Source organism: Brienomyrus brachyistius, chromosome 4 (genome assembly GCF_023856365.1).
Source record: "Brienomyrus brachyistius isolate T26 chromosome 4, BBRACH_0.4, whole genome shotgun sequence".
NCBI lineage: Eukaryota > Metazoa > Chordata > Actinopteri > Osteoglossiformes > Mormyridae > Brienomyrus > Brienomyrus brachyistius.
In genome coordinates this window covers 25,224,907-25,247,935 of record NC_064536.1, presented here as the reverse complement: position 1 = coordinate 25,247,935, position 23,029 = coordinate 25,224,907, and the positions used below count along the sequence as shown (strand labels likewise).

The window sequence follows — 23,029 nt, the reverse complement described above, 5'->3', positions numbered from 1 at the left end:
CACCTGGAGTTTGCGAAAGAGTTTTACTGTACAACTTTGACTGGAACCAAAATTCAATAGTCTGATGAAACAAAAATTGAGCTTTTTGGTAATAAACATTCAAGGTAGGTCTGGTGTAAAAAGAAAAATGGTTGTAGTAAAAAGAACCTGATCCCATCTAAAATATGGTGGAGGTTCAGAGATGTGAGACTGTTTTTCCTCCAAAGGCCCTGGAAACCTCGTTATGATACTTGGCATTATGGACTCCATGAAATGTCAGGATATTTGAAATCAAAATTTTGCTGCCTGTACCAGGCCACTAAAACTGGGCTATCCAGTTGGGCCAATACGGGATCTTCCAGCAGGACAATGATCATAAGCATATGTCTAAATCAACGCAAAAATCGTTAGCTGATCTCAGACTCAAGCTTCTGCCATGGCCATCTCAGTCCCCTGACCTTAACCCCATTGAAACCCTGTGGGCTGAGCTGAAGAGCAGAGTGCACAATAGAGGGCCTAGGACCCTGGACGATCTGGAGAGGTTCTGTAAAGAGGAAGCCCTGCTTGGTATTCTCCAACCTTATTAAATGTTATAGGAGACTCGGTGCTGTTGTACTGGCAAAGGGAGGTTGTACAAAGTATTGAAAGCAGGGCTGCCAATAATCATGGCACATGTGTTATTGTTGAAAATAATTATTTCTTGACGGAGGATTTGTTTTTCTTTGAATAATTTTATTTTAAAGAAAGGTTGGATTTTTCTTTTTTCACTGTGAAATGAAGCTACTTCACTGAAAGGTAGAATTTTTCTAACCCTTTTTTAAACATATATACTGTACATGGAGTGCCAATAATTGTGGAGGACACTGTATTTTGGTAAAATCTGGGTCATTTTTCAAAGAATAATTTTGCACATCTTGAGGTAACAAGAGAAGTTCCTATTATTATCAGTTCTACATGCAAAACACACACAATGAATATTAATATTGTATCCATTGTACTAAAAACATGGTGTGAGATCTAAGTACAGAACCATTAATGTGTAGAAACTGTCCCTGTAATTACGCAAAATAAGTCTGCTAATTGTCATAAAGTGCTTTACCCGTTCTCAATTCTAAAAGTACGAATGCACAGGTAGCCCAGCTTCGCTCATTGTCAAACCATGATCTGATATTACAGGTCTTCATCTTCCTCTCCCTCTTCCTCTTCCAGCTCTCTGTACTGTATGTTATCCATCATAGATTTTTTGAAAAACAACCATAGTAAACACACATACACAAAGAGCATCACTTATAAGCCGTTAGTGTGACAGATGCAGAGGATGGACGCTAACGCAGACCGAGTTCATGTAAGCGCTTTCATTGCAGGACGAGCCATTAGAAAATAAGCAGCATAGAATAAGGCTTCCAATAAAACTCAGCAGACCCTGAGATGGAAAAGGTGGCTGAAGGCACGGCACAGGGAGACGGGCGATCGGCGTCGGTAGTAAAAAGGGGGCAGGCGAGGCTCGGGGTCTGGAACACGAAGCAGAGGTCGGTACATGGGAAAATCGATAACTGAAATGAAGTCTAATAACAATTTTAATATACAAAAAGCCACTGTCTATATTTTCTCTCTCTCTTTTCTTTCTCACCATCTTAACCAATCCCTGTCTCTCTCTGGCCCAGGTTCTATCACCAGGTGAAACCATCCCTGAAAATAATGAGAAATATTTGTGTGGATGTAGGGAACTGATACGATTCTCATTCTGATTTAAGATGATCTTAGTCCATGGTTTTGAATTTCAACTTTTAAAATTAAGTATAATTGAAATATTACTTAATAATAATGGCTATCCGTGTGTCATGCCCGGCTCGTCCGCTCCTCGTGTGTGCCACGCCCCCTGATTACCCACGTGTGCTTCCCTGATCGTCTCCAGCTTTGTCCACTTACTTTGATTAGTCCTGTACTATTTTAAGTCCTGGTCTTACCTGTTTCCCTTGTCTGTCATTGATGTTACCTGATGTTAGTCGATGCCTGCGTTCCGTCCTGCTCTAGTCTTCCTAATAAACCCCCGTTTGCCCGACTTTTGCCTACCTTGCCTACCTTGCCTGCTCCTTACCCGCTTACCCGCACGATTGCCGATCAGTCCGACCATGATCGTGACAGAATGACAGACCACAAGAAGAAGCAGAGGAGAGGGACGAAACCGGAGGAGCTGACAATCCGCCTGGGGGCTTGCTCTCTCACCAGGCTGAGGCTCCCGCCTGGGAGCAAGGAGGAGGAACCCCTCCAACTCCGAGAACTGGAGCCGGCCACCGCAGAGCGACCGCCACCCCCTGAGTGGTGTTTCTTCCGGCCAGAGCGGCTGGCCAACGGAGGGGCCAGAGCGGTGTGGGAAGCCATCCCGCGAGTGCCCCGTTCTCTTAAAGTGGCAACGCCCATTTCACCCGCGGCCCTCGCCAAGGGCTCTATGGAGGGTGATTGCAGATTCAGCCACCCCAGGTAGCCAAGAGCTAGACAAGCTCATCGGACAGCTCAGGAGGGACTTTGATGCCTTCACCCCCTCCTCTGATCAAGGGGACCTCGAGCGCTTGGCAGAGGGCGTAAGGAGACTCATCCAGCTCCGGAAAAGTTCGGCTCCAGAACCGGTGCAGCCGCCCCTGCCTGCGCATCCCGAGCAGCCGCCTCCGCTGCCCCCTGCGGCCCCAGAACCTGCGCAGCCACCTGCGCAGCCGCCCCTGCCTGCAGCTATCACGCCCACACCCGAGGCGCCCCCTCTGCAGCAGCCTGCAGCTCCCGGGCAGGCGCCCCCTCCACTACCTACCCATGAGACTATAACCCCTGTGACTGATACGCCCTCACTCCGGCGAACTCGACCCCGACCGAGGGTCATAATGTCTGCCTCCCATAAGGGGAGGGGACACAGACGCAGGGCTGGGGTCCCACCCGCCCTGCCCCCTGGCTTGCCCTCCTTTGCCTGTGCTGGGGCTCGGTCGGCGCCTGCGGGTCCTGGCCCTCCTGGTCGGCTGTCGCCTGCGGGTCCCCCTCCGCGGCCTCGTCGCCCTGCCTCGCTCCCCACTCCGGTGGGTTCTGTCATGCCCGGCTCGTCCGCTCCTCGTGTGTGCCACGCCCCATGATTACCCACGTGTGCTTCCCTGATCGTCTCCAGCTTTGTCCACTTACTTTGATTAGTCCTGTCCAATTTTAAGTCCTGGTCTTACCTGTTTCCCTTATCTATCATTGATGTTACCTGATGTTCGTCGATGCCTGCGTTCCGTCCTGCCCTAGTCTTCCTAATAAACCCCCGTTTGCCCGACTTTTGCCTACCTTGCCTGCTCCTTACCCGCTTACCCGCACGATCGCCGTTCCGTCCGACCGTGATCGTGACACCGTGTTTCTGAAACCGATTTTTGGGGAAATAACTGCAGATGGCAGCTGTCCGTGGTTCTGAAATCCCTATTAATCTAATTGTGACCCACCGTTACTTGTCCGTGGTGCCGAAAAAATAGCTATAAACTCAGTATGGTCATTATTGTACATATTCTTTTAAAAGCATGCCTGTCTTATATTTGGACATAAGCACAAACAAAATAAAACCTAAACCCCAGTTTGCACAGGCTGAAGTATCACTGAATGTTGATAAATTTCTAAAATTCAAATGGCAGGAAAATGACAAGCAATTAAAAACATGGAAATAGCTGAAGGGAAAGGTGATGAACCTCTGAAGGTTTTATGAAAAATAAGGACATTTTAGCTGAATTAGCCAAGGTGGGTCTTCGGGGTATATGGACAGTGACCGCAGTGCCCCTGTTTGAAAGATCAATACGAAAGTTGGAGAGTTTGCCTGAGGTCCAGTGCTGCATTAGCGGATCAGATTTGGTGAGGATTGGCTGAAGCAGGCCTGAGATTAAGCTGCATGATTTAAATGGGCATGGAAATGGTGCAGCTTGGGTGTGGCTGGTGGCCATACTGTACAGGCAGGTGAAGCTTTTTTAAGGGCAGTATCCTGATTCACCTGCTACCACAAATACCTAACTGGGGTGGAGATTCTAGGAGTTATACGAATATGTCATTTGTTGTGTCAACTGTAGGCCTGACAATTCTGGAGAAATAGGCAGAAATGCAAAAGCTGTCACTGTAGTGCCCCCAACTGGCAGACTGGGATGGCCTTGCCAGGGTGAGGACAAATGGACCATCCAGATTTCTGTCAGATTGGTCATTGCTAGGCCTGTAAAATGGATGCTTGATTTTGATTGCCTAATTATGGCCACAGTTTTATGACTTATGACTGCCATAGTAAGGGTATGACCTCAGGTTTGGCCAAAGTAGGCATATATCAAATTTCACTGGGATTGGCTTAGCAGTTCAGGAGATATTGGAAGCTGGTATTTATAGCGCATTGACAAAATGCGGCCCACCTTGTATGGTGTTTCCAGAATGGTGCAGGGAGGTAGGATTTCCAATTTGGTTACGGTAGGCCAAGGCATGGCCAATTGGGCCAAATTTAGGTGGGGTTTGGGTATGGCTAGTGCCCATACGATAGACAAATGTCAGACTTTTATTAATAACTCTTCATCAGCTCAGACGACTGATTGGTTTGACACCTCATTTGTCTCATTTGGTCGGATGGGGTAGGACTTTAAGGCAGAAGTAGGATATTATGCAAATTAAGTAGGCATAGCTTAACAGTCCAAATGGCAAGTCTATATCTGCAGAAAAAAATTTATGATGTAGGAGTAACGGGTCAGGAGATATTGACCAAAACGTGTTGGGGGGGGGGGCGCTACAGCTCCTCCATCTGACTGACTTGGGTCGGATGATTTGAGTAGCGGGTAGAAATAGCCTTCCTGCTAAATTTGGTCAGCCTCGGTCTTACGGTTTAAGCTGCCCATTCAGTTTTAAGGCAGGAAAATAATAAAAGAGGAAAATCCTAAGAAATACAGTAAGGGTCCATTGCACTACCTGCTTTAGACCCTTAATAATGAACACCTAAAACATGAAATTCAGCCTGTAAGGGCATCATGCTAATGCATTGTAAGTATCTCTACTTTAATTTTTGCTTGAAATGAAATTATTCGCACCAATTTTAATGTTTTACATTGTCCTTTTCAAGCAAATAAAGTAATATTTTATTTTGCATGAAAAGAAATAAATATTTTGTCCTCAATCCACACGTTTCTTGATCTATGTCGTGGGTGTGGGTTGAGAACAGGACTAAATGGAATATTATTGTAGCAACTACTGGAAAAAATTGACTAGGAATTCTACCTGAAATGCCCATCCAATAATACAAATCTCTTCTTGAAATTGTACACTATATATATAGCATATATATACTAAATACTATACAATATATAGCATAATCAGCCCAACGTCTCGCTTCCAAGTGCTGCATTCTTGTCCATTGAGGTTTTAAGTAATTTATGCCTCCTTCAATATAAATGTCATTATCTGACATCTATCCTTTGTGTGCTCCTTGTTAACAGTGATTATTTGCGCCCCTCAATCCTGTATTCCCCAGTCCTGGCTTTATTACCTGTTATGACTCTGAACTCTCCGTAGGTCCACATCAGGATCTACTCCCCTCTGTAGTTTCCTTAATAAAGTCCCCTTCATGGTTTTTACTTGTGCGAAGTTTGTCTCTGTGGCTTTTACTCCTCCTTGCCACTATGGACATGACAAGCTATTAAACCGTGAGCAAGGAAGCTTAAAATAAGGATTCTTTCTACAGCTTCCCCAAAGTGACTTTTTGAGAAATGCAAACCCTTTTGATCACAACACGATCTGTGCACTAGAATTTTTTTATGTGTGTAGAAAATGTGTTTCTCTATTATCCTTGAGGATCCAGAAAGCTGTTCAGAGTGCAGGCTTTACTGCATCAACCACTGTTACTCAGGTACCAGACCAAATGAAAAACAACAATGACAAGCATCTGGATAAGTACATCTGTAATTTATTGACAGCACAGTGATATTTCATGTCAGAGCACACTGTCATGAGCCGCCTTTCCCGGCTTCTGGTTACTGCTGCCCCTGCACTTCCTGTTGTACAGCACGTGTGCTGCACCCATCATCTGTAAAAGAGCAGTAGAGAGCATGACTGCACCGCACATTGTCACAACTGGCACAGAGCTTAGACTCTTCAAGCACCCATCTGTTCAAGGAATAGTAAAAGCTTAGCAGGTGTAACATTAGTAACATTATTACAATTTTCATTATCATGATTATTATTATTTCTAACCTGTTATGGCATGAAAGACTCCAGCTTAAACCAGGGTGGCCACGTCTGTTAAGTCGTCATTCAAACAGTATGTGGTGGGGTCTTCTGCCTCCTGGTATAAAGGACCAGGGAATGATGTCCTCCTCTGGAGATCCAAAAACAATTCACTGATCACGACCAAATAGATTTTAAACACACACTGTTAACATCACAGCTTCATAGAGCTCTTGGATTTATGTTATTTATTCACCTAAAAACAATATTTCGAAACAACACAGTACTACTTACTGTTCAAAAGTTAGTCATAGATTAATTGTATACTATTTCAAAACATTTTCCACATAAACAGCTAACAGCCAAAGTAATGCTAAAACCAACACCAATTTGACAAACCTTTACCAGTGTTTTAGACAAATCTACCCAAAATATGTCCCTTTTTACATGATCTAAGCCATTATTAGCAATACCAATTCTAGCCAGGTCCAGCGTTAGCCACTGTCAGAAATACCAGTTGATAAGAATTAAATATCCAGTATTTTGCGCATACAAACAGTATAGCACCACATCCATCGATAGAAGTTGGACAGTACAGACGCTCCTCTACTTACGAATGAGATACATTCCGAACGGCCGTTCACTACTTGAAATGTTTGTAAGTCGTTATTCAACATCATTCTAAGGGTATACGCAGGTACAAAGAACTAGGATACTGGGTGTATGCATGCTACGCTGCTGTACAGCGACAGTAGCGGCTGGAAGTTGTACTAGGCAGAATTGGCGTACAGAAAAGATGTTTGCAGACAGGAAATGGGAGCCCAATGAACACAATTTGGACTTATAGTCCTCTTTGTTCGTATGTCTGCAAGTTTGTAAGTTGAAAGCTCGTTAGTAGAGGAGCATCTATACTGCATTTAGATACAAAAAAGGTACAAATAAAAGAGAAGTGCCAACAAACAGTAAAGAATTAGAGGTTTCACTTACTATTCATGCGTGGAGCAGCAATCCTGAATACTGAGATGGGGGCATTAGAGGCTCCCCTGGCTTTCCAGCAGCTCACACGACCTTCATTAAAATCTCGTACGCCGCGTTTGTAATTCCCCAAGACAGCATGGAGCGGTGATAATTGAGAAGTGCCCCTTTGTATAGATGGCTGAGTTTTCCTCCCCGCTCGGTCCAGATGGTACGCATCACTTTCCAGGAAGACTCAAAGTCTCCACCCACCTTTGACTGCTTACGAGCTTTCAGTACGTTTAGGGGGTAATAGAAAAACCCCAGTGTTGCTCCCAGAAGGCCACCAGATACAAAATCACTGGCCAACTGGCCAGCGTAGGTCTCGGCCTGAGGCAGGCTGTTCCTGATCGGTCCGCGGAGGCCTAGGAAAAGAGCACTGCTGGGCCCATTGCGCAGCAGGATGGGCACTAGGCCGCGGTACAGCTCAGGAACACCATTTTCCCGCACCAGGGTCCGAAATGTGTGGAAGGTGTTGTTAAACCGCACGTGGTGCCGCTGGTCTTGGAGCAGCGTTTGTACTCGCTCAAAGGGGGTCAGACTGGCCTCCATTGTGCCTGCCAACACGGCCGCCATGCTGCTGGTCAATAGCCCCGGGCTGCTGCCGGGTCGCGACAGCAGCCGAGACATGTCGTTGGAAAATCCGAACATTATGGCCATCGAAGTCGTCTTCTGCAGAAGTGGAGGCAGCAGGCCACGGTACAGAGTCCGCAAACCATCCCTCTGCAGCTGTCGGATGGCCTCAGTCGTGTTTAAACCATAGAGCTGCTGGCGGAAGAGGACCTTTTGTACTGGGAAGGTGACCATGATGTTCACCATCCCAGCACAGCCGCCGCAGACATACTGCTTCCCTCGCCCGTTTGGTGTCTCGCTCTCAGGACGCTCTTGCCGTTTCTCTGCCATCTGTCAAGGGAAACAAGTTTTTAGTGCTTTGATACTGCAAAGGAGAGAATTCATAAGAATTTCATGTGTACACTCATGCTGTACTAGTTAAAATGAAGCCAACAGAAGCACAAAAACAACCCATATGGTTTAGGGGGTCGCCCATATAGTCATGTTGTCCTGCACCTACAGGGATAGGGTGAATTCAGGTAAAGTGGGACATTTTATGCCATTTTGAATTCTAGTGGCCATTGAAACATTAACCTAATTTACGTAACCCACATATGATACCTTTCTGCAATCCTTAAGATGTCTACTTATCACATCAAAAGAAAAAAAAATGAAATTTCTTGCTTATGGGGGTCGTGATACAGGTCTATACACTCTGTAATTTAACATTTTAAATGATCTAATATCCTGTGTTTGGCGATATTGTCAAAGAGTCAATCCAGAGACAATTGTAATCAGAAGCGATCATCTCCCGAGACAGTACTCTTCCCATTATTTTGACATAGCGCCGTTGCAACACAGCGAGTTCCCTCAAAAGAGTTCGAGCGATGCTTTATAAACCACGCGATTTACCAGTTTACTTAGCAAGCTGCCTTACCTCGAAGTTGGTCGTAAATGACAGAGGTTGGTCGCGGTCAGTATTTATAGTGGCGAGATTGTGATCTTTACGTCATAGTTCTAGAACTGCGTTTTTTTTTTTTTTTTAAATAATAATAAAATGAACATCGAATCGAACGTACACTAGACTGCGTGTTCTAACTGGATGACACCTCTACCGTAACCTACATTTTTGGGTATGAGACCGCCGTTAAGTTAGCCTCATATTCGATATTTAGTTTTCTGGCTTTAATAACTTTTAATAACTTTTAACGGAAGTAAGGTGCGGCGTTTTGAATGACAGAATTGTAATGTCCAGAACGCGGTTAAGTTAGCCTCATATTCGATATTCAGTTTTCTGGCATTAATAACTTTTAACGGAGGTAAGGTGGGGCGTTTTTAATGACAGAATCGTGATATCCAGTACACAGAAAACGAAGCACACGAAATATTTTTGCGCATTTCGTGATTTGTGCAAAATCGTGTTAATAGCTAATATAATAGGCCCTGTCGGCTGTAATGACATGGTGCTTTAGCATTTTCGGCTCATTGCACACTCCTTTGTTTCCCAGATTGCTTTACGTACGATTTTTAATTAATTAATTTTAATGTTCAAATGTATCCGTATATTGTGCAATGGGAAAATACATGAATGGATTAATAACTTTAAAACTAGACAAAATAGGCACATGTAGTGAAGTGTGCTTTGACAGGGAACAATGCACACCCCTTGGATTTTCAGATTATTTTTGTCTGCCATAGTTATTAATCATTATATTGCATCCATTTAGAGTGCAATGGGGCAACACGCTAAGGGGTTAATAGCTCTGAAACAAAATGAGACAGCCATGTCCTGTGAAGTGTGCCTTGATCAGTGGACTCTGTGGGACAATGCACACCCCTTAGATTTGCAGAATAACTTTCTCTCTAACAGTTATTAATTAATACATTGCATGCATATTATATGCCAGTGGGGCAACCTAATTAAAAGGTTTAGTATAATAACTCTGAATACTTTAAGTGGCAAACACACATCCATACCAAGCATGGGCCCAACATTGTTAAATCTGACTGAATAATAAAAGCCAGAAGTGATACTAAATGGCGAGTCGTTTAGGAACCGAAAGAGCAGGTTCTTATTGCTGAGCTGAGCCTAATGGTCTTGCTCAATAAAAAGAGTCAACATTTACATCACTACCACAAGCCAAAGAAAATGCAAGAATTAAAATAAGATCATCAACAGCAACAATTAATAACGATAAAAAATAATCACAAAAAATGCGAAATTCAGCCTGTAAATGCAGCATGCTAATGCATTGAACCTATTTCAATTTCAGATTAATGTGCTCACGCCAATTTTAATGTTTTACATTGTCCTTTGGCAGCAAAGAGTAATATCTCATTTTGCATTGAAATAAATAAACGTTTCAATCCATAGTCCATAAACGTTTCTGTGTGTGTGTGGTATTTGTTTGTTGAGAACAGGGCTAAATGGAATATCATTCTAATAACGACTGGAAAAATTCAACTAGTAAGTCTACTTGAAATGCCCAATACATAACACAAATCACCAGCAAGAAATTAATATTTCCATCCATACTCCATACCAGGGGCGATTCTAGGATTTCTAAATTAGGGAGCTGAGCCCCTGAATAAGTAAATTATGTTTCTTCTAAAGTCCATTAACAAAGGAAGGCAATTCAACTAGATTCGGTTTTTCCCGCAACAAAAAGACACGCTGCAAACTACAGTGCAGGAAACGCGCAGTGAAAAAAGCGGGAGGTAGTCTGAGGTTAAATTCAATGATAAGATTCACGAGGGTAACTGATTGTTGGATTTTAAAAGTTCACGTGAATGTTTTAAAATGCATATGTTTATTAAATTGTTTATGGCTTTCGGATAGGCTGCAATCACATTCTTTTTGAATGAAAAAAACTATTTAGAGAGGTATAAAACTCATTCATTTACCTGTTGAAATTAGCAAATGCATCGTTTTAGTCTTGGACACATAGAATGATTACTATACATCCATCCATTTTCCAAACCGCTTATCCTACTGGGTCGCGGGGGGTCCGGAGCCTATCCCGGAAGCAATGGACACGAGGCAGGGAACAACCCAGGATGGGGGACCAGCCCATCACATGGCACACTCACACACCATTCACTCACACATGCACTCCTAGGGGCAATTTAGCAAGTCCAATTAGCCTCAGCATGTCTTTGGACTGTGGGGGGAAACTGGAGTACCCAGAGGAAACCCCACGACGACATGGGGAGAACATGCAAACTCCACACACATGTGACCCAGGCAGAGACTCGAGCCTGGGACCCAGAGGTGTGAGGCAACAGCGCTAACCACTGCACCACCATGCCACCCCCTCGAATGATTACTATTATGATAAAAATAATTTGTATTACATCGCTCTCCACAATTATTGGCAGCCGTTGTAAAGATTTGTAAAAAGGGTTAGAAAAAATCTACCTTTCAGTGAAGTAGCTTCATCTCACACTGAAAAAATTTTGAAAAATCCAAACTTTCTTTGAAATAAATTTATTCAAAGAAAAAACAAATCCTTCATTAAGAAATAATTATGTTATAACAAAAACACATGTGCCACGATTATTGGCAGCCCTGGAAATTACAGTGAACACAATGCAACTGAAGCATGTTTCCCCTGTAAATTGTACATCTTTGAGTTGATTGGAGTGAAAAGGAACATTCAAGCTGTCATCCATGACTTCCTGATTAACTGGGGTACACACATGAGGTGACCGAGGCCAAATTCCCTTAGTGATCCATCAACATGGCAAAGATAAGAAACATACAAACCAAATGAGGGAGTAGTGTGTTGACAAAAAATCCCGAAGGATCTCTGGTGGTGAATTACAAGACAAAGTAAAATCTAGGGGTTACCCGTCGGGGAAACATCCTTCAGTCACATTCATTCTAACGGATAATTTGGATAGTATGCCAGAAAAAAACTTTTTTTGGCAGTTAACCACAAACGTAAACACCTGGAGTTTGCGAAAGAGTATTACTGTACAACTTTGACTGGAACCAAAATTCAATAGTCTGATGAAACAAAAATGGAGCTTTTTAGTAATAAACATTCAAGGTAGGTCTGGTGTAAAAAGAAAAATGGTTGTAGTAAAAAGAACCTGATCCCATCTAAAATATGGTGGAGGTTCAGAGATGTGAGACTGTTTTTCCTCCAAAGGCCCTGGAAACCTTGTTATGATACTTGGCATTATGGACTCCATGAAATGTCAGGATATTTGAAATCAAAATTTTGCTGCCTGTACCAGGCCACTAAAACTGGGCTATCCAGTTGGGCCAATACGGGATCTTCCAGCAGGACAATGATCATAAGCACATGTCCAAATCAACACAAAAATAGTTAGCTGATCTGAGAATCAAGCTTCTGCCATGGCCATCTCAGTCCCCTGACCTTAACCCCATTGAAACCCTGTGGGCTGAGCTGAAGAGCAGAGTGCACAAGAGAGGGCCTAGGACCCTGGACGATCTGGAGAGATTCTGTAAAGAGGAAGCCCTGCTTGGTATTCTCCAACCTTATTAAATGTTATAGGAGACTCAGTGCTGTTATATTGGCAAAGGGAGGTTGTACAAAGTATTGAAAGCAGGGCTGCCAATAATCATGGCACATGTGTTATTGTTGAAAATAATTATTTCTTGACGGAGGATTTGTTTTTCTTTGAATAATTTTATTTTAAAGAAAGGTTGGATTTTTCCTTTTTCACTGTGAAATGAAGCTACTTCACTGAAAGGTAGAATTTTTCTAACCCTTTTTTAAACATATATACTGTACATGGAGTGCCAATAATTGTGGAGGACACTGTATTTTGGTAAAATCTGGGTCATTTTTCAAAGAATAATTTTGCACATCTTGAGGTAACAAGAGAAGTTCCTATTATTATCAGTTCTACATGCAAAACACACACAATGAATATTAATATTGTATCCATTGTACTAAAAACATGGTGTGAGATCTAAGTACAGAACCATTAATGTGTAGAAACTGTCCCTGTAATTACGCAAAATAAGTCTGCTAATTGTCATAAAGTGCTTTACCCGTTCTCAATTCTAAAAGTACGAATGCACAGGTAGCCCAGCTTCGCTCATTGTCAAACCATGATCTGATATTACAGGTCTTTATCTTCCTCTCCCTCTTCCTCTTCCAGCTGTCTGTACTGTATGTTATCCATCATAGATTTTTTGAAAAACAACCATAGTAAACACACATACACAAAGAGCATCACTTATAAGCCGTTAGTGTGACAGATGCAGAGGATGGACGCTGACGCAGACCGAGTTCAGGTAAGCGCTTTCATTGCAGGACGAGCCAATAGAAAATAACCAGCATAGAATAAGGCTTCCAATAAAACTCAGCAGACCCTGAGATGGAAAAGGTGGCTGAAGGCACGGCACAGGGAGACGGGCGATCGGCGTCGGTAGTAAAAAGGGGGCAGGCGAGGTTCGGGGTCTGGAACACGAAGCAGAGGTCGGTACATGGGAAAACCGACAATAGGAGAAACGCTCAAACTCAGGGCACACCATGAAGATCTCACACAGATCACAAAACCGAGTTGCCAGATATAGTGCAGCAAAACAAGGGGAAACTAGGAACAGCTGGGAGAGGATTGTCTGAGACCGGAGCAACCGGTAAAACTAGACAAACTAGACAACAGGGCACGAAGCCTCGAGGAAGCCGTATTGGTCAGAATCTCCGGGGGGCGTGGCTGAAATGACATGGGGATTTTCCAGGGTGATCCATGACAGTACCCCCCCTCTGACGACCGCCTCCAGGTGGATGAGACAAGAGGTTCGGACAATGATGATGAAGGTCTGAAATCAAAGACAGATGAAGGATAAAATGGGCTGGCTCCTAGGGGCGTTCCTCAGGGCCATAACCCTGCCAGTCCACCAGGTCCCGATATCCTGTCCCCAGCGACGGGCATCCAACAACCGGTGAACAGCGAATACTTTGTCTCTCTATCCCCCTTTCTCTCCCTTTTCTATATCACTCTCTTGCTCTCTCTGGTTTTATTCAAAGTGCTTTATTGGCAGGATATATATGTAAGAGATATATCGCCAAAGTGCAGCGCTGCTATTACAGATCGTAACAGGTGAATGGCATTTTCGTCTCAGAGCCGAATGTGGAAAAAAAATCTCAATAAACAATGCAAATGACAAATTTAATATTCATAACTGAAATGAAGTCTAATAACAATTTTAATATCATACAAAAAGCCACTGTCTATATTTTCTCTCTCTCTTTTCTTTCTCACCATCTTAACCAATCCCTGTCTCTCTGGCCCAGGTTCTATCACCAGGTGAAACCATCCCTGAAAATAATGAGAAATATTTGTGTGGATGTAGGGAACTGATACGATTCTCATTCTGATTTAAGATGATCATAGTCCATGGTTTTGAATTTCAACTTTTAAAATTAAATATAATTGAAATATTACTTAATAATAATGGCTATCCGTGTGTCATGCCCGGCTCGTCCGCTCCTCGTGTGTGCCACGCCCCCTGATTACCCACGTGTGCTTCCCTGATCGTCTCCAGCTTTGTCCACTTACTTTGATTAGTCCTGTCCTATTTTAAGTCCTGGTCTTACCTGTTTCCCTTGTCTGTCATTGATGTTACCTGATGTTCGTCGATGCCTGCGTTCCGTCCTGCTCTAGTCTTCCTAATAAACCCCCGTTTGCCCGACTTTTGCCTACCTTGCCTACCTTGCCTGCTCCTTACCCGCTTACCCGCACGATTGCCGTTCCGTCCGACCGTGATCGTGACAGAATGACAGACCACAAGAAGAAGCAGAAGAGAGGGACGAAACCGGAGGAGCTGACAATCCGCCTGGGGGCTTGCTCTCTCACCAGGCTGAGGCTCCCGACTGGGAGCAAGGAGGAGGAACCCCTCCAACTCTGAGAACTGGAGCCGGCCACCGCAGAGCGACCACCGCCCTCTGAGTGGTGTTTCTTCCGGCCAGAGCGGCTGGCCAACGGAGGGGCCAGAGTGGTGCGGGAAGCCATCCCGCAAGTGCCCCGTTCTCTTAAAGGGGCCACGCCCATTTCACCCGCGGCCCTCGTGGATCGATTCTTCACCCTCCAAGGACTCTACTGGAGGGTGATTGCAGATTCAGCCACCCCGGGTAGCCCGGAGATAGACAAGCTCATCGGACAGCTCAGGAGGGACTTTGATGCCTTCACCCCCTCCTCTGATCAAGGGGACCTCGAGCGCTTGGCAGAGGGCGTAAGGAGACTCATCCAGCTCCGGAAAAGTTCGGGTCCAGAACCGGTGCAGCCGCCTCTGCCGGCGGACCCCGTGCCGGTGCAGCCGCCCCTGCCTGCGCATCCCGAGCAGCCGCCTCCGCTGCCCCCTGCGGCCCCAGAACCTGCGCAGCCACCTGCGCAGCCGCCCCTGCCTGCAGCTATCACGCCCACACCCGAGGCGCCCCCTCTGCAGCAGCCTGCAGCTCCCGGGCAGGCGCCCCCTCCACTACCTACCCTTGAGACTATAACCCCTGTGACTCCTACGCCCTCACTCCGGCGAACTCGACCCCGACCGAGGGTCATAATGTCTACCTCCCATAAGGGGAGGGGACACAGACGCAGGGCTGGGGTCCCACCCGCCCTGCCCCCTGGCTTGCCCTCCTTTGCCTGTGCTGGGGCTCGGTCGGCGCCTGCGGGTCCTGGCCCTCCTGGTCGGCTGTCGCCTGCGGGTCCCCCTCCGCGGCCTCGTCGCCCTGCCTCGCTCCCCACTCCGGTGGGTTCTGTCATGCCCGGCTCGTCCGCTCCTCGTGTGTGCCACGCCCCCTGATTACCCACGTGTGCTTCCCTGATCGTCTCCAGCTTTGTCCACTTACTTTGATTAGTCCTGTCCAATTTTAAGTCCTGGTCTTACCTGTTTCCCTTGTCTGTCATTGATGTTACCTGATGTTCGTCGATGCCTGCGTTCCGTCCTGCCCTAGTCTTCCTAATAAACCCCCGTTTGCCCGACTTTTGCCTACCTTGCCTGCTCCTTACCCGCTTACCCGCACGATCGCCGTTCCGTCCGACCGTGATCGTGACACCGTGTTTCTGAAACCGATTTTTGGGGAAATAACTGCAGATGGCAGCTGTCCGTGGTTCTGAAATCCCTATTAATCTAATTGTGACCCACCGGTACTTGTCCGTGGTGCCGAAAAAATAGCTATAAACTCAGTATGGTCATTTTTGTACATATTCTTTTAAAAGCATGCCTGTCTTATATTTGGACATAAACACAAACAAAATAAAACCTAAACCCCAGTTTGCACAGGCTGAAGTATCACTGAATGTTGATAAATTTCTAAAATTCAAATGGCAGGAAAATGACAAGCAATTAAAATCATGGAAATAGCTGAAGGGAAAGGTGATGAACCTCTGAAGGTTTTATGAAAAATAAGGACATTTTAGCTGAATTAGCCAAGGTGGCTCTTCGAGGTATATGGACAGTGACCGCAGTGCCCCTGTTTAAAAGATCAATACGAAAGTTGGAGAGTTTGCCTGAGGTCCAGTGCTGCATTAGCGGATCAGATTTGGTGAGGATTGGCTGAAGCAGGCCTGAGATTAAGCTGCATGATTTAAATGGGCATGGAAATGGTGCAGCTTGGGTGTGGCTAGTGGCCATACTGTACAGGCAGGTGAAGCTTTTTTAAGGGCAGTATCCTGATTCACCTGCTACCACAAGTACCTAACTGAGCTGGAGATTCTAGGAGTTATAGGAATATGCCATTTATTTTGTCAACTGTAGGCCTGACAATTCTGGAGAAATAGGCAGAAATGCAAAAGTTGTCACTGTAGTGCCCCCAACTGGCAGACTAGGATGGCCTTGCCAGGGTGAGGACAAATGGACCATCCAGATTTATGTCAGATTGGTGATTGCTAGGCCTGTAAAATGTATGCTTGATTTTGATTGCCTAATTATGGCCACAGTTTTATGACTTATGACTGCCATAGTAAGGGTATGACCTCAGGTTTGGCCATAGTAGGCATATGCCAAATTTCACTGGGATTTGCCTAGCAATTCAAGAGATATTGGAAGTTGGTATTTACAGTGCATTGACAAAATGTTGCCCGCCTTGTACGGTGTTCCCAGAATGGTGCAGGGAGGTAGGATTTCCAATTTGGTTACGGTAGGCCAAGGCATGGCCAAATGGGCCAAATTTAGGTGGGGTTTGGGTATGGCTAGTGCCCATACGATAGACAAATGTCAGACTTTTATTAGTAACTCTTCATCAGCTCAGACGACTGATTGGTTTGACACCTCATTTGTCTCATTTGGTCGGATGGGGTAGGACATTAAGGCAGAAGTAGGATATTATGCAAATTAAGTAGGCATAGCTTAACAGTCCAAATGGCAAGTCTATATCTGCAGAAAAAAATTTATAATGTAGGAGTAACGGGTCAGGAGATATTGACCAAAACGTGTTGGCGGGGGGGGCACCATCTGACTGACTTGGGTCGGATGATTTGAGTAGCGGGTAGAAATAGCCTTCCTGCTAAATTTGGTCAGCCTCGGTCTTACGGCTTAAGCTGCCCATTCAGTTTTAGGGAAGAAAAATTATAAAAGAGGAAAATCCTAAGAAATACAATAAGGGTCCATTGCACTACATGCTTTAGACCCTTAATAATGAACACCTAAAACATGAAATTCAGCCTGTAAGTGCATCATGCTAATGCATTGTAAGTATCTCTACTTTAATTTTAGCTTGAAATGAATTTATTCGCACCAATTTTAATGTTTTACATTGTCCTTTTCAAGCAAATAAAGTAATATTTTGTTTTGCATGAAAAGAAATAAATATTTTGTCCTCAATCCACACGTTTCTTGATCTATGTCGTGGGTGTGGGTTGAGAACAGGACTAAATGGAAAATTATTGTAGTAACTACTGGAAAAAATTGACTAGGAATTCTACCTGAAATGCCCATCCAATAATACAAATCTCTTCTTGAAATTGTACACTATATATATAGCATATATATACTATATACTATACAATATATAGCATAATCAGCCCAATGTCTAGCTTCCAAGTGCTGCATTCTTGTCCATTGAGGTTTTAAGTAATTTATGCCTCATTCAATATAAATGTCATTATCTGACATCTATCATTTGTGTTCTCCTTGTTAACAGTGATTATTTGCGCCCCTCAATCCTGTATTCCCCAGTCCTGGCTTTATTACCTGTTATGACTCTGAACTCTCCGTAGCTCCACATCAGGATCTACTCCCCTCTGTAGTTTCCTTAATAAAGTCCCCTTCGTGGTTTTTACTTGTGCGAAGTTTGTCTCTGTGGCTTTTACTCCTCCTTGCCACTATGGACATGACAAGCTATTAAACCGTGAGCAAGGAAGCTTAAAATAAGGATTCTTTCTACAGCTTCCCCAAAGTGACCTTTTGAGAAATGCAAACCCTTTTGATCACAACACGATCTGTGCACTAGAATTTTTTTATGTGTGTAGAAAATGTGTTTCTCTATTATCCTTGAGGATCCAGAAAGCTGTTCAGAGTGCAGGCTTTACTGCATCAACCACTGTTACTCAGGTACCAGACCAAATGAAAAACAACAATGACAAGCATCTGGATAAGTACATCTGTAATTTATTGACAGCACAGTGTTATTTCATGTCAGCGCACACTGTCATGAGCCGCCTTTCCCGGCTTCTGGTTACTACTGCCCCTGCACTTCCTGTTGTACAGCACGTGTGCTGCACCCATCATCTGTAAAAGAGCAGTAGAGAGCATGACTGCACCGCACATTGTCACAACTGGCACAGAGCTTAGACTCTTCAAGCACCCATCTGTTCAAGGAATAGTAAAAGCTTAGCAGGTGTAACATTAGTAACATTATTACAATTTTCATTATCATGATTATTATTATTTCTAACCTGTTATGGCATGAAAGACTCCAGCTTAAACCAGGGTGGCCACGTCTGTTAAGTCGTCATTCAAACAGTATGTGGTGGGGTCTTCTGCCTCCTGGTATGAAGGACCAGGGAATGATGTCCTCCTCTGGAGATCCAAAAACATTTCACTGATCACGACCAAATAGATTTTAAACACACACTGTTAACATCACAGCTTCATAGAGCACTTGGATTTATGTTATTTATTCACCAAAAAACAATATTTCGAAACAACACAGTACTACTTACTGTTCAAAACTTAGTCATAGATTAATTGTATACTATTTCAAAACATTTTCCACATAAACAGCTAACAGCCAAAGTAATGCTAAAACCAACACCAATTTGACAAACCTTTACCAGTGTTTTAGACAAATCTATCCAAAATATGTCCCTTTTTACATGATCTAAGCCATTATTAGCAATACCAATTCTAGCCAGGTCCAGCGTTAGCCACTGTCAGAAATACCAGTTGATAAGAATTAAATATCCAGTATTTTGCTCATACAAACAGTATAGCACCATTTCCATCGATAGAAGTTGGACAGTACAGACGCTCCTCTACTTACGAATGAGATACATTCCGAACGGCCGTTCACAACTTGAAATGTTTGTAAGTCGTTATTCAACATCATTCTAAGGGTATACGCAGGTACAAAGAACTAGGATACTGGGAGTATGTATGCTACGCTGCTGTACAGCGACAGTAGCGGCTGGAAGTTGTACTAGGCAGAATTGGCGTGCAGAAAAGATGTTTGCAGACAGGAAATGGGAGCCCAATGAACACAATTTGGACTTATAGTCCTCTTTGTTCGTATGTCTGCAAGTTTCTAAATTGAAAGCTCGTTAGTAGAGGAGCGTCTGTACTGCATTTAGATACGAAAAATGTACAAATAAAAGAGAAGTGCCAACAAACAGTAAAGAATTAGAGGTTTCACTTACTATTCATGCGTGGAGCAGCAATCCTGAATACTGAGATGGGGGCATTAGAGGCTCCCCTGGCTTTCCAGCAGCTCACACGACCTTCATTAAAATCTCGTACGCCGCGTTTGTAATTCCCCAAGACAGCATGGAGCGGTGATAATTGAGATGTGCCCCTCTGTACAGATGGCTGAGTTTTCCTCCCCGTTCGGTCCAGATAGTACGCATCACCTTGAAGGAAGACTCAAAGTCTCCACCCACCTTTGACTGCTTACGAGCTTTCAGTACGTTTAGGGGGTAATACAAAAACCCCAGTGTTGCTCCCAGAAGGCCACCAGATACAAAATCACTGGCCAACTGGCCAGCGTAGGTCTCTGCCTGAGGCAGGCTGTTCCTGATCGGTCCGCGGAGGCCTAGGAAAAGCGCACTGCTGGGCCCATTGCGCAGCAGGATGGGCACTAGGCCGCGGTACAGCTCAGGAACACCATTTTCCCGCACCAGGGTCCGGAATGTATGGAAGGTATTGTTAAACCGCACGTGGTGCCGCTGGTCTTGGAGCAGCGTTTGTACTCGCTCAAAGGGGGTCAGACTGGCCTCCATTGTGCCTGCCAACACGGCCGCCATGCTGCTGGTCAATAGCCCTGGGCTGCTGCCGGGTCGCGACAGCAGCCGAGACATGTCGTTGGAAAATCCGAACATTATGGCCATCGAAGTCGTCTTCTGCAGAAGTGGAGGCAGCAGGCCACGGTACAGAGTCCGCAAACCATCCCTCTGCAGCTGTCGGATGGCCTCAGTCGTGTTTAAACCATAGAGCTGCTGGCGGAAGAGGACCTTTTGTACTGGGAAGGTGACCATGATGTTCACCATCCCAGCACAGCCGCCGCAGACATACTGCTTCCCTCGCCCGTTTGGTGTCTCGCTCTCAGGACGCTCTTGCCGTTTCTCTGCCATCTGTCAAGGGAAACAATTTTTCAGTGCTTTGATACTGCAAAGGAGAGAATTCATAAGAATTTCATGTGTACACTCATGCTGTACTAGTTAAAATAAAACCAACAGAAGCACAAAAACAACCCATATGGTTTAGGGGGTCGCCCATATAGTCATGTTGTCCTGCACCTACAGGTATAGGGTGAATTCAGGTAAAGTGGGACATTTTATGCCATTTTGAATTCTAGTGGCCATTGAAACATTAACCTAATTTATGTAACCCACATATGATACCTTTCTGCAATCCTTAAGATGTCTACTTATCACATCAAAAGAAAAAAAAATGAAATTTCTTGCTTATGGGGATCGTGATACAGGTCTATACACTCTGTAATTTAACATTTTAAATTATCTAATATCCTGTGTTTGGCGATATTGTCAAAGAGTCAATCCAGAGACAATTGTAATCAGAAGCGATCATCTCCCGAGACAGTATTCTTCCCATTATTTTGACATAGCGCCGTTGCAACAAAGCGAGTTCCCTCAAAAGAGTTCGAGCGATGCTTTATAAACCACGCGATTTACCAGTTTACTTAGCAAGCTGCCTTACCTCGAAGTTGGTCGTAAATGACAGAGGTTGGTCGCGGTCAGTATTTATAGTGGCGAGATTGTGATCTTTACGTCATAGTTCTAGAACTGCGTTTTTTTTTTTTAAATAATAATAAAATGAACATCGAATCGAATGTACACTAGACTCCGTGTTTTAACTGGATGACACCTCTACCGTAACCTACATTTTTGGGTATGAGACCGCCGTTAAGTTAGCCTCATATTCGATATTTAGTTTTCTGGCTTTAATAACTTTTAATAACTTTTAACGGAAGTAAGGTGCGGCGTTTTGAATGACAGAATTGTAATGTCCAGAACGCGGTTAAGTTAGCCTCATATTCGATATTCAGTTTTCTGGCATTAATAACTTTTAACGGAGGTAAGGTGGGGCGTTTTAATGACAGAATCGTGATATCCAGTACACAGAAAACGAAGCACACGAAATATTTTTGCGCATTTCGTGATTTGTGCAAAATCGTGTTAATAGCTAATATAATAGGCCCTGTCGACTGTAATGACATGGTGCTTTAGCATTTTCGGCTCATTGCACACTCCTTTGTTTCCCAGATTGCTTTACGTACGATTTTTAATTAATTAATTTTAATGTTCAAATGTATCCGTATATTGTGCAATGGGAAAATACATGAATGGATTAATAACTTTAAAACTAGACAAAATAGGCACATCTAGTGAAGTGTGCTTTGACAGGGAACAATGCACACCCCTTGGATTTTCAGATTATTTTTGTCTGCCATAGTTATTAATCATTATATTGCATCCATTTAGAGTGCAATGGGGCAACACGCTAAGGGGTTAATAGCTCTGAAACAAAATGACACAGCCATGTCCTATGAAGTGTGCCTTGATCAGTGGACTCTGTGGGACAATGCACACCCCTTAGATTTGCAGAATAACTTTCTCTCCAACAGTTATTAATTAATACATTGCATGCATATTATATGCCAGTGGGGCAACCTAATTAAAAGGTTTAGTATAATTACTTTGAATACTTTAAGTGGCATACACACATCCATACCAAGCATGGGCCCAACATTGTTAAATCTGACTGAATAATAAAAGCCAGAAGTGATACTAAATGGCGAGTCGTTTGGGAACCGAAAGAGCAGGTTCTTATTGCTGAGCTGAGCCTAATGGTCTTGCTCAATAAAAAGAGTGAAAATTTACATCACTACCACAAGCCAAAGAAAATGCAAGAATTAAAATAAGATCATCAACAGCAACAATTAATAACGATAAAAAATAATCACAAAAAATGCGAAATTCAGCCTGTAAATGCAGCATGCTAATGTATTGAACCTATTTCAATTTCAGAATAATGTACTCGCGCCATTTTTAATGTTTTACATTGTCATTTGGCAGCAAAGAGTAATATCTCGTTTTGCATTGAACGAAATAAACGTTTCAATCCATAGTCCTTAAACGTTTCTCTGTGTGTGTGGTGTTTGTGTGTTGAGGACAGGGCTAAATGAAATATCATTCTAATAACGACTGGGAAAATTCAACTAGTAAGTCTACTTGAAATGCCTAATACATAACACAAATCACCAGCTAGAAATTAATATTTCCATCCATACTCCATACCAGGGGCGATTCTAGGATTTCTAAATTAGGGAGCTGAGCCCCTGAATAAGTAAATTATGTTTCTTCTAAAGTCCATTAACAAAGGAAGGCAGTTCAACTCGATTTGGTTTTTCCCGCAACAAAAAGACACGCTGCAGACTACAGTGCAGGAAACGCGCAGTGAAATAAGCGGGAGGTAGTCTGAGGTTAAATTCAATGATAAGATTCACGAGGGTAACTGATTGTTGGATTTTAAAAGTTCACGTGAATGTTTTAAAATGCATATGTTTATTAAATTGTTTATGGCTTTCGGATAGGCTGCAATCACATTCTTTTTGAATGAAAAAAACAATATTTAGAGAGG

At 43.7% G+C, this 23,029-nt stretch overlaps 1 protein-coding gene across 24 annotated transcripts in view; it reads right to left on the bottom strand.

Moving 5' to 3' along the window:
• Nucleotides 1-21,176, bottom strand: part of LOC125740572 (mitochondrial nicotinamide adenine dinucleotide transporter SLC25A51-like) — a 73,579-nt gene extending 52,403 nt beyond the window's left edge. For 7 of the 24 annotated variants that reach the window (XM_049011859.1, XM_049011858.1, XM_049011857.1 and 4 more), the window contains exons 1-2: nucleotides 21,086-21,176; nucleotides 19,570-20,499 (exon numbers count right to left, since the gene is read on the bottom strand). In XM_049011859.1, the coding sequence (XP_048867816.1) occupies nucleotides 19,642-20,499 (858 nt within the window). In that variant the 5' untranslated portion in view covers nucleotides 21,086-21,176 and the 3' untranslated portion in view covers nucleotides 19,570-19,641. Of the gene's footprint in view, nucleotides 1-5,893; nucleotides 6,032-6,198; nucleotides 6,323-7,158; nucleotides 7,399-18,333; nucleotides 18,443-18,609; nucleotides 18,734-19,569; nucleotides 20,500-21,085 lie in introns of those variants that run through there. The other 17 variants (XM_049011862.1, XM_049011861.1, XM_049011863.1 and 14 more) reach the window with 10 other exon arrangements.
• Nucleotides 21,177-23,029: the final 1,853 nt, after the last annotated feature.